Here is a 12,500-nt window from a genome sequence, read left to right on the forward strand (position 1 = left end):
ATTTGACGAAATTGGCAAAACATCGCCAAAATTGCCGAATTTGTCAAAATCGCCAAAATCGCCAAAATTGCCAATGTTCACCCGCGTGGTGTCAATACCAGTGGATGAACTAATTTGACGAAATTGGCAAAATATCGCCAAAATCGCTAATTTTGCCAAGATTGTCAATCGTGCAGCTCTTTCGCCAAATCTGCCATTTTTGTCATCGTGTGCATTTCTGGACATAAGTGTTATAGCGGGGCCTGTTTGTGGAACAATTTGCCCCAATACTTAAGAAATGCTGACTCTATTGGGCAGTTCAAACGCACAATCAAGCAAGTATCTGACCTATCGGATTCCCACACGGCAATCATGTAAAACAGTTGTAAAGGTTTTTTTTTACTTTTTTTAGCTTAACTGATGATTTTCCGTGTTTAAATAAAGTTTACTTACTTACTTACTTCCTACAAGTGTGTATTGCGTGCGCGACAAATGAAACCAGTTTAGTTTACTTTTTCTGAGACTCAGTACTGCTTATCATTACATATAAAGGACCACGCAAGCAACGAATTAAACTAAATTAAACTATCTTGCCCTGTTTTCATTGCCAACTGCTTTGATATCAAAGATATATATCGTGCGCCGATAAAAATATCTCGCAGTTTCTCACGGTTATTTTTGGTTTGGCCAAGTCCCCAGAGTAATACATCACGAAAACTCCCGTATGTCAACAAAAGCATGGGCCTGGCTGACTAGGATCCTTTAATTCACTACTCGCACAATCCCATAATGCACCTCTATTACCCCCAAAACTTTTGCATAACCTACCATTGTTTGCAGTTTCTCATGGACATGAAAATGTCCAAAGAGAAGTCGAAAACAATGCCTATGCAGATTTTGGGGGGTAAAAGAGGTGTATTATGGGATTTGTGCAAGTAGTGAATAGGAAAACATTTGTTCCATTGCTTTATTGTAAATAAGGAGAGAGAGAATTATCTGTTTGTTACCTCTTGTGTAAGTAACACCTAACTACTTTGTATCCTTAAGGTATTTCGAGGAAGTCGATGTCTTGTATAAGACACCAAAAATATTGTCTGTCTGCGTAGGGTTCTATTTCCATTCGTATCAACTTTTATCACTGGGTGTGTTCGTCTTCCGTTGCCCGAATTTAGCTCGATCCCACTCTTTTAATAGCCATTTGGTAACTACCTGCTAGGTGGGCCTCTTGCGGCTTTGGAAATATGTTTCACAGGAAGTTCATTAGTGCTAGAGCGCTTAACGTTTTGGGGAACGAAAAGGATACGCGTTCCGGTTTTCTTTCCCCAGATAAATCTCTGAGTGTTTTGCTGCCATCAGCACGCGTTCTGTGTTTGAGTTCGAGTTCAACTGTTTGCTTTGCTTCTCCTTGCCGTGTTACACAAAATGTAGCATATAAATGACATCCAGTTTTTGCGTCAACTGATATTAGTTGACAACTTTCACCTTCATAAAATCATGTCCCTAACAAGGAAATCACTTGTCACTCGTGGTGGGTAGTTTGATTAAGCAAATGATAATTATAATGATGACCAAGATAAATATACTACTACTACTACTACTACTACTACTACTACTACTATTACTACTACTACTACTACTACTACTACTACTACTACTACTACTACTACTACTACTACTACTACTACTACTACTACTACTACTACTAATAATAATAATAATAATAATAATAACAATAATAATGGAAACTTTATTTGTCTTCGAATATACAGTTGTAAATCTCTCTGCGTATAGGCAATTAACAACTGGCTACTTGAAATTGAGTGATATACTTGAATACTGTATCTACAAATGAGACAAAAATTAAAGTTTTATTAATTCTGGGCTATCCCAAATCTTATTTCTACGACAGAAGATAAAATATCCCCCTCTAATGGTTAGATTTATCATTTATTTGATTATATAGTGGTGTTGCTTTTTGTCAATGCCAATGTCATTCATCATTTCTAGGAACGTAGAGCATTCGTTGGAGAAAACACTAAGGGAGCTCATAGTGAGGTTTACAGATTTAACACATCTGTAGTTACTTCTCATGTCTTTGACCAAGTTCATGCATTTTTCATTTTTGCGCACTGCATTGTTTTTAGTTAGATTCGAAATCAACTGTTAGTTCCAGAATATATTGGCACTTGGACTGTATTAGGAAAAAGAAGATCTGGACGATAATTGTCACCGGTTGTAATTGACGGACTCGGAAAACCATTGACATCAGCATAGAGTGAAGAGCAATCATTAATTACAGGTTGAAGTGAGTTGGCAATGAAGTTGAGAATTGGGTCGTGTCTCCAGGTAAGGTAATGTTGACAACCAGCGACAATATGTAGGAGTGACTCAGGATTAAGGCAAAAGGAGCAATCAGGACTTTGTAATAATAACAATAATAATAATAATAATAATAATAATAATAATAATAATAATAATATTATTATTATTATTATTATTATTATTATTAAGAATAATAGTTTAATACTTATATTTATAATCCCCACCTTGTCATATTCGTACGTGTAGGAAGGGAGTTGTTGATGTAGCGAATGGTAAAATTGTAGATTTTCTTGCGTAGATGAGACTGGGCAGACGACCAAATAAAGTTAACAGATGACAATGAGTGCTTGACAGCATTTGTAAAAAAGAAACCCTGAGATCTTAAGTGGTGTTGCAGTTTGTCTTTTTGATTAGAACGGAAGTCTTTAGGAAGTTCCTTGGTGGATTTGAAGACATCGTACGTGTATTGAATATTGGTATGACTGCTTGACAACTTCCAGAGATCTTTTAGGGAATCATTCCGTGACTCTTTTAAGGAATTGTGGAAAACTATTTAGCACTGAGTAAAGTTAACTGAAGGAGGGTAAATATTAAGACCAAATTTATTGCGTTCTAGATCGACAAGCACCAAGATCTCAGGATATAAATCGAACGACTTCGACATGAAGACAATGGTGTTGCCGATGATAAATGGATCGTCAAGGAGCAGGCAATATCAAAGCAGTTTAAGGATTATGCTAAGAGACTAGAACTTGATAGTTTGAGCTTGTTAGACCTACAGAAATCTGTACTTTTAGGCAGGGCACATATTTTAAGAAGAGTTTTTCAGTTCTCAGGAACTGAAGGTTATGTACCGCACCAGCAATTGTTGTAACGTAAATATTTTGCGGTGCAATGGAGAAATAGTAAGGATTATGATGATGAATATAGTACTATATCATAAACATATCCTAATAATTATTTCCTAAATATATCCTAATAAGTACCATCACGATAATGATTAAGAAATAAAAAACATGTACTCCGTGTTTCTATCGAGTTATAGAAACACGAGGGAAAATTTGGGAGAAAGAGAAATGCTGTGGGAACACGAGTGTTTCTACAGCTTTTTTGAGTGTTACTATAACTCGATAGAAACACGGAGCACATGTTTTCTATTTCTTTTAGAAAACAACGCGACGAGAAAAAGGAAAACAACTTGTTAACTCTAATTATCAAAATGTAAATTCTCTTTGCTCGCGCCATCACTACGTCAGCAGCTCGTGCTAGTTCTGTCTCCATCGAGTTATAGAAACACGATTTTTAACCAATCAGCGCGCGTATTTTCTTAGGACTGTTTTCTAATGATATTTATTAGATATTATCTTGATATATTTTTATCATCATGATAAGTGTATTCTCGTATTAGCCTCAGCTCGCGACTCCGCCCTGGCCAATACGAAAATGTATTTTCTCCCATCAGGCTGCCAATATAATGCAAAATCGCAATTAGTTTTGTATCGCGATCCAGGGAATACACTCGTTGTAAACTCTAAAACATCAGTTTTATTTATTTTATTTTAATTTTATTTTACTCCAATCAAAAATAGATACAAAAAGTTCTAATATACTAATTACAAGGTAAAAAATGAGAGGAGAAGAGCACGATATAGTGGAAACCAATAGTTCCCAGAATAACACACACATAGAAAAGAAACAAAACAATCACATGAACACACGTACAAACACACAGAAGACACCACAACAGCAAGCAAGGAAATTAATGTTGTGCAAAATGATATTTAATGATTGCTTTTTTGAGGGGATTTCAGTTGATATTGTGCGAATAGAAATAGGAAGGTCATTCCAATAATATTTACCAATGACAGTTGGACTGAGTTTCCTTCTATTTCTCTTTTGAATGAGGAAGAAAGGAATATTGAGAAGATGCACTACGAGTGGAATAAGGTAACAAATGAACTGCTGTTTCGTATTTTTACAGTTTCTTAAAAATAAAAACATTGTGGAAATTAAACATATCATTTTTTCGGAAGACCTCAATTGATGCCAAGAAGATAAAATACATGTAGTTGTCGAAATATCCAAGCCTTATTTCAGTAAATATAATCGAACGTGAACTGAATTTTTGGCGATGCCAGAAAATTTTAAAGCTTACGTAAGCAACCAACTTCAATTGGGCGATCAGGTCAATTTTTCATCCAATCATAGGCCAAGAAAGTGAGACGACAATACTGCTTTATATTGGCGTATCTCTCTTAAGCAAAACTATAAGAGGATCGCGATACTGACTGACAATTAAGTTAATAATGATGATGACACTTGTTCAAAAAATATAAATACAAAACTTTAAATCAACCACATGCGTCTAGCTCACGGCCAAACAACACGAGCACATCTCCGACCACATTGAACATTTAATTCAACGTCTTAATTTTTCACTAGGTTACTGCAAGACAAATGCGATTATGGTTACTTCACTGGATGTTGCATTATTGGCAATCAAGTCTTTAATCTTCCTTGCAAGTATCACAGGAAATCTACTCGTCATTTTTGTCGTTATTAGGAATCGGGATATGAGGTAATTGTCAACAAAACCATTTCTGGTTCTAGAGTACTAATGGTAGTCGAGTCTTTTGTTGTTTCTATAACAGACCTAAAAACACTGAGTCAATGTAAAGGAACTGCTCAGCGAACAACCAACGTTAGTGTTGGTGAATTACTTTCAAATGCATTTTGATTGAATCATGATCATAATTTTGTATGTCTTGGGTGTTAGAAAGAAGGTAGGGTACTATAATTGTTTTCATATATTATAGAGCATTTTAGCCGGATCAGGATTTCGATGCTGCTGCCAAATACAATCTGCAAATCAAATTGATGTAGCAAACCTTTAAATATACGATTTCCGTGTTAAGGAAAATTGTCTCCATAACTCATCCTATGACAAGCATTTAATCCCAAACCTGGGGAAGGGCTATCTGTTTCTGATTCCTCAGTTTACATCAAAACTTCCGAGGGAAATTAGATCTCCAATCTGCATTCGCAGTACATGTACATTGAGTAGACTTTGAAATATAATAAAGATGACGCTTATCAGAAACTCTGATCCCGATCGAAGCCCATTTTATTTTACAGGACTCCCTTCAATTATCTACTTGTGAACCTAGCAGTAGCAGACATCGTTTATCCGAGTTTTGTGCTGTCACACTTCATTGTAAGCCTCAGGATTATATCGGCAGATGAGATGCCCGGTAATGCGATCTGCATGTTCCTGAGTAAGACGGCGTGGACTGGAGCTGTTGCTGGTGTTTTCACTATGATTGCAATCGCTAAGGAACGTTACAATACCATAGTCCATCCACATGGAGACAAAGGCAAACTTACTACGCAAAATTTGAAAATATGTCTCTTAGATAATACAGCATATATTTTCTTATTAAAAGATTGCATTTTGAGATAAAGTTACCCAAAGATTGCGGTTCATCTCTGGGATATTAGACGAAATAATGGGGTCCAATATACACTTCCTTTCCCGTTTTTAAATTTCTAGATCCATTCGGTAAGATCTCGCGTCTAGCTTCTCCATCACTCCTGCAAACTTGACAAAAATTGCGCAGAAAAAAGTTGTGCTACGATAGGGCAGTTTTTTAAGGAGACTGAACACAGCTTTTAAATAACCACGTATGCTTCCACCTGCCATATTCATGCAGTTTTGGGGTGGAAGCTCAGTCATTAGTTTTTCTTTTTTTAAAGCAGCATACTGAATAGAAATAACGTAAGTTTAACAGTTGTTACCATTTAAACACACAAATTTTGTTTTCTAAAGCACCATGACGTTTACGTAATGAAAGCGAATTTACACCGCGTTTTAAAGAAGGAGAAAAAAAAAGTTTTGTTTCTCAAAATGCGCGCCGGCCTTTTAGAATACCACTGATCGCGGGGAAAAGAACTGTGTTCAGCCACCTCAACAAATTAAGAAATTTTGCGTATGGAATGCTTGGCCTCTCGATCGTTAAGAGTTTCACATCTTTCAATTGGCAGGTAATTATTCCATGTTCTTGGATATTCGCAGTGATTTTTATGATGCGTGGGTTGATTCTCCAAGGTTTTGGAAGAGAGTTAGCTGTGAGGTCATGCGAACATTTCTGGACAAATAAAAAGTTAGTCTTGGCTAATAGGTATATTTGGCGGTCCTTCGTCTGCATTTCTTTCTTGCTGATCGTTTGGTTGTACTCCACTGTTGTGTACACTTTGTGGTTCAAGCGCCGTGGAGATAATGAAGTTACAAATCAACAGGTAGGAAATGAATATTCAGTGCGTTGTTATTGACATGGATCTTCATGCTTTTCAAGGGTTTAGGATATGTTAGAAAGGTACTTGTGCCTTTGGGCCCCACATATTAATACACTTCTATATATTTAGGAGTTCCTTTATGTTTTTCGTTTTGAGACATTTTATAACTAGTCTTCCAACCACACGACCAGTCTGGCCTGCTCCTTCGGCATTGGTTTATTTTCCCCTGCTCTCTCTGGCACTTATCGCCGTTTCTTGCCACCGTTATTCAGTCCGTTTTCTCGTACTCGTGCTTGCTCTTTCTTCTGCTGCTTGTCCCGTCTCTCGTTTTTTGCCACTGATATTTTGCTGTTTCAGCGTGCTTTCCGTCTCTCTCTTTCATGTTGAGCATCTCTTACTCGTCGCCTGCTCACTGGCTGACGTGACGCAATTATCAAGTTGTTTAGCAATTTCAATATCACTACAAATAGCGAGAACCTGTTTCACTTCCGGGGCACTCCACATTCGCTTTTTCGCTAAATCTTTTCCTTTAGTAATACGTGATTCGTTGCTCGCGCTCGCCATTTTTCTCAGGCAAAAGGACGGGAGCAAAAGGGCAGTCTGGGCTATAATAACAAAACAAATGCACGCGCAGGAGCCGTTCACGGCTTGAGGAAGCCGGGGACAACGCTTGAGTGCATTTATACGAACACTTTCACGTCCAAGGTAAGCCGCGGCGAAGATAGATACAGCCCAAGATAAGCCGCGGCTTGAGCTAGCGGCGGATGGAATAAGCCGTGAACTTCGATTTTGTACCATTTAAACGGGGATCGTGTTGGCAATTTTGTTACAGCTAAATACAGAATTATCTAGTTTTAATAAATATGTGTGCTTAGTATTAGTTGTATTTTTTTTTTTTTTGCGAGTGTGTGTGTGTGTTTAAGCTGACTGAGGTGTAATTCAGTCGTTTGACTGCATGGGGTTAAATAAACAAAAAACAAAGAAAGAAAGACTTTCTCACCTTCGTCTTTCTGATAAGTGATGTCGTCGCCGCCGCACTCATCAGGGACCTTCAGTAGCTCATTACTGACTTCAGTTCTCCATTCAACATTATGAACATCAATCAGTGGTTGGAAGCAGGGAACGGATTCATCGTCGATACATTCATCTACTGTCACTGAATCTTCATTAGTGGGATCTTGCACCTGATTAATGAGCCCTTCCAGAGGAATATAGACCCCAAGTGTAGACGAACACTTCACCATAGTGCTCAGGTCTACTTCTTCCCACCCTTGTTTTATCCATCTGATGGCCTGGACAAGGTCGGTTGATTTCTCGATGTCACTTGCCTTTGTACTTGAATTTAAACCGAGTCGATTTTATAAGATTAATTTAACTTGCCGTTATTGAGAGGTTATTCGGGCAGTTGGGCCGTTGCCGTTATGGAGAGGCGGCGGTTGTAGTGACGTTATTAACCATTAATGGAGGTTCGATTGTAATGCCAAAAAATGGTGAACGTTCAGCAAAATCACTTAGGGCCTAGAGCTATGCAATGTTTAATGAAGAAACTCTGTTATTACTTAATCTGAACCAAAAATTAAGGTAAATGAATGAAGCAAGACTCTTTTTTTTTTGTTCAAAAGTAATGCACGCTATGATCACTGCAAACATGTCAAAACAGAGTATGTCCGTGAATGGAGCTAAGATGTTGCACTGCATATGCGCGGTAGTTCGCAGTTGTAGTTTGTAATTTTTGTTTTGGTAATAGAAATACCATTCATTTAGGATCCATCACCCCCGGAGAACAACAAAATCAATCTGACGAGTTTAATTTTGGATATATTGCCACTGAGCAACAAAGGTCGGGCAAGGAAGTCTCCCATGTGAAAGTTAATAAGCACGTATTAGGCAAACTTAAAGCTACAAAGTAGACTGACAGGGGAACTGAATAAACAAATTCAAGGTGTACGGTTCATGTTCTTTGCTTACAAGACAGAAAATGATATAATTTACTTTGCTCTACTTGAAATCTTGGAATTAAATAATATCTACAAGATGAGGATAACACTCTTTGCCTATAAAATTCAAAATTAAAAAAAAAATGTTTCCAGCTGTTTTCTCAGATGCTCTTACACCAGCACTGATCTGAAACACCAGGTATTCATCGAGTCAAAACGTCTACAGAATGTAAGTACAACAACTAGATATGGTCAATCAGCATTTCAGTTTTCAGCAGCAAAAATATGGCAGTCAGTTTCTATAAGCCGAAAAAATTTACCTCATTTTTTCTAAGAAACAATACAAAAAGCACCTCTTACTTACTCAAAATAATTCAATAACTTAATTGTAATTTTGAACAGTGCAATATTACTTATCTCTTCTGTAAAATAAGCATATTATATTCATACAATAATACTAGATGTAATAAATTTTAAAATAATGTGCGTACTTTAGTGATTGATACAATTAGATATTATTTACTAATTAATGTAAATTTCTGCTTAATACCGCCTTGCATATGATAACAGCTGGAAAGCCAATGGCTACTCTGGCTACCGCGCACGTATTATTATTTTTTTTTCAAGTTTTTCGCTTCTATGCATTATATTTCTTTTCTATTGAAAGTGCTAGTATAATATTAGCTGCCTCGTAAGTGACGGAAACAGTATAAGAACTGAATTGAATCGAATTGCTGAGGGGATATAGAAGGCGTCTGTCTGTTCACGCGAAAATAATGCCCCCACGTTCCTCGGCGTAATGACGTAACTGAATTGTTGTAGTAGCTTAGATGTAGGAATTAGGCCTAGGGCCTAGAGAAAATAAGGGTGAGGTTAGGATTAGTTTTAGTCTTTATACATGGATATCAATAGACTTACTATAAAAATAAAAATAAATAAAAGTAAATAATAAAAAAAGAACTGACGTGCTGGGTTAAGTATATGTTCGTCGTTGTTCTGTTGTGATGAAGATTCAGGACTATAGATCTGGAGGGTCCGAATTCGAGTACCGGTAAGTGAATAGTCCAGTTTTTTGTTCCCTTACTTATGTTCTAATGTTGCGAGTGAATGGATTAGTGTACGTATCATACAGAAACTGATAAGAAGATAAGTAACATTTAGAAGATGTGTTTAGATGAGTAAGACAGAGCTTGAAGTAAAGTATAGATGTTTTCTGTTCCTTTTGGGGGTTGATAGCTGCTTTCCTTAAACTAGGAAGAGTGCATATTCAACCTAGGTAAAATGAGGATCTCCAATATAACCTAGATAATTACGGATTCAACCTGAGAACGGATTTTACCGACAGCATATGCCCCTCTCACTCAACCTAGCAAAGGCAAATGCAGCGTGGTTGCGGAGCTATTTGTAGCCTCCAGACAATGGCTCTTCAAACGTTTGCGCTACCAACGATGAAATACTTAATCATGATTTGCTTACCACCACTTTTCATCATACAACTGATCTTGAGACCCAAGGTAAAACCTTTTGCGATTTCGCCAGAAACGAATGACGGCGTTTTTTTTCCACTCTTGTACTTTCACTTACTGGGACATTGAAAGACCCTTTTAAAATCTTGACAATAGTGTTATATGACTCGTCCGATGTATGATGGATATATTTCGGCCCATTATTCTTACCAACTTCTGAGAAAACTCCACTCCAATGGAATCCATGCTTACAATTCAAATAGGGCTCTTCAGTGTCTTTAAAACAGAAATGTCTTTTTAAGTTTGAGAATGTCAAACGCTGCTAAGTAGTAATTACGTCGGACCAAATTCTCAGGATTCAGCCTGTACCGATTGCGCTGAATCTTTTGAGCGTTGTTTTTGCACCACTAAATTTATTTCTAGCACTAATACGCAATTGGGCAAGTCAAGCATTTTTTTTGCTTTTGGAACAGTTCTCAGCAAACCCGTTATTTCATGATCGTGAAATTAAGATATCAGTAGGGCTCAAGAGAAAGGCAATTAGTATTGTCAAATGCACGTGCGCTTGCCATTTTAGCGCGTGAAAAGTGGCCGTAGCGTGTGAAAAGCGGCTGATCTTTTCTTGCATGATTTGGCACTCTTTCCCAGATCTCCGGCGTCAGCGGTTGTTTATTGGAATTTTCAGCCTTCTTGTCCAGTGTCTTCAGATTTTATGTTGAAACTTTTGTAATAATTCGATACAAGAAATAGAAAGATCTCAATAACGGGACCAGAGAAGGTGATGCATTACCTGAGTCTGAAGCTGCTAGACCACAGTCCGTTAAGTGACACGTCGAGACTCTGTTTCTTGTCTTGTCTTACGATGTCAGCCTTTAAACTCCAAATAAAGCTTTGGCATGTCAATTTGTTTTCGTTCTACTGGTGTCAACATTTGTTAACGTAAAATATGTCTACATACAGTAAAAATTAATTGTAATTTCTACATGCACAATTATTAAAATCTGAAAGTGGTATAATGATAAGAAAGGTCATTTTCTTTGGATGTCAAAGTTTCAAGCCTTAATTAAAAAAAGGCACTTGTTTATTTTAACTGGAATTTTTCTATTTAAATGGCCCACCATTACTAACTTTGAGCTGGTCGAGGAGAAAATGACGTGAAAGACTTACTAGTTTAAGCATGCAATGCGTTTGTAGGCGACTGTATTAATATGTTGCATGGGAGTTCGGGCGAGGATACCTAAACTTCGAGCCAGGATTCGAGCTAGGATCCGAGCCAAGATGAGCTTTCTCGAATCTCTCGGTTAGGTTAGGTCTCTAATCGGTTAGGTTAGGTCTATTTGCCTTGGTTCTGGTCTAGTTAGGTCTAGTAAGGGTTAGGTTAGGTCTCGGTAAGGTCTTGAATCCTGGCTCGGATCCTAGCTCGGATCCTGGCTCGAATCCTGGCTCGGATGCTAGCTCGGATCCTGGCTCGGATCCTAGCTCGGATCCTGGCTGGAATCCTGGCTCGGATTCTGGCTTTATTCTTAGTTTATTTTTCGGGCTTTCACAGTTTTAAACTCGTGTTTTGCACACATAACAAACTGCTTTTACACGCCGGAATTCTAAGCTCTGAGGTCCACTCGGTAAGTTTTGAACGTGAGTAATGGCGGACCGTGAAATCCAAAACTTACACTTAAAGTTAACAGCCTTTGGATAAAAATCAAAGCTCAAATGTTCTGCAGAAAAAAACCCTAGTCCACTTATCTCTGAAAACGAGATCATTCATATTATGAGGTATTTCATTGAAACACGCCAGCTTGAGGGTCTGAATGGGGTTAACCAACTCGCTACAAAGGGCAATAAATACTACCGACTACCAACGAAAAAAGCAAAAAAATACCGACTACCGACAGAAAAAATATTTACCGACTACCAATGGACCGACATTACCGATTTTTCCTCAGTGTCATCTTCTTACTTTTTGGCCACAGAAGGGCATGGTCTCATTTCGCAGAACAAGTTCCGGTACTCGAGCCCACAAACCTCCCCCTGTAATATTTCAAACACGTGTGTTTGTTGTTTGTTCATGGTCCAGCCACGGACATAAAAGTGATAGTGAGTTGTTGTTTTTTTTTCGAAAAGGCGAAGAAGTCGCAATCGAATGCCACCGTAGCCGGGTTCCGGTAGACAAAGATAAGCACACAATAGTACTGGAATTTAAAAAATCATCTGACAGAATCTTTGGGATTGAAGGAGCAAGCTCGTCAGTTTGGAATTGATGGTTTCTCTCTAAAGCTCTTTCGCTTGAAAAAATCGTCCACAGGCAAATGCGAGGACTTTGCTATAGTAACAGAGGGACAGTGGCAATTAGACCGGACAAACTTAATATCTGATGAAGGCAGAACGCTCTATTAGTCTGAATAGTCATGGTACAATTGTGAAGGAGCCTATAAAGCGTACATCCAGATGAGGCAGCAAAGTACTATACGCATGACAGGTCGAACTATCCTGTCCCTCAATCTAC

At 37.9% G+C, this 12,500-nt stretch overlaps 1 protein-coding gene across 1 annotated transcript in view; it reads left to right on the forward strand.

Moving 5' to 3' along the window:
• Window positions 1-4,641: 4,641 nt before the first annotated feature.
• Window positions 4,642-12,500, forward strand: part of LOC138052325 (pyroglutamylated RF-amide peptide receptor-like) — a 14,057-nt gene continuing 6,198 nt past the window's right edge. Inside the window, exons 1-3 of the mRNA XM_068898749.1 lie at window positions 4,642-4,879; window positions 5,437-5,701; window positions 6,343-6,597. Coding sequence (XP_068754850.1) covers window positions 4,767-4,879; window positions 5,437-5,701; window positions 6,343-6,597 — 633 coding nt within the window. The 5' untranslated portion in view covers window positions 4,642-4,766. The remainder of the gene's footprint in view (window positions 4,880-5,436; window positions 5,702-6,342; window positions 6,598-12,500) is intronic.

This window comes from Montipora capricornis, chromosome 1 (assembly GCF_036669925.1).
Source record: "Montipora capricornis isolate CH-2021 chromosome 1, ASM3666992v2, whole genome shotgun sequence".
NCBI lineage: Eukaryota > Metazoa > Cnidaria > Anthozoa > Scleractinia > Acroporidae > Montipora > Montipora capricornis.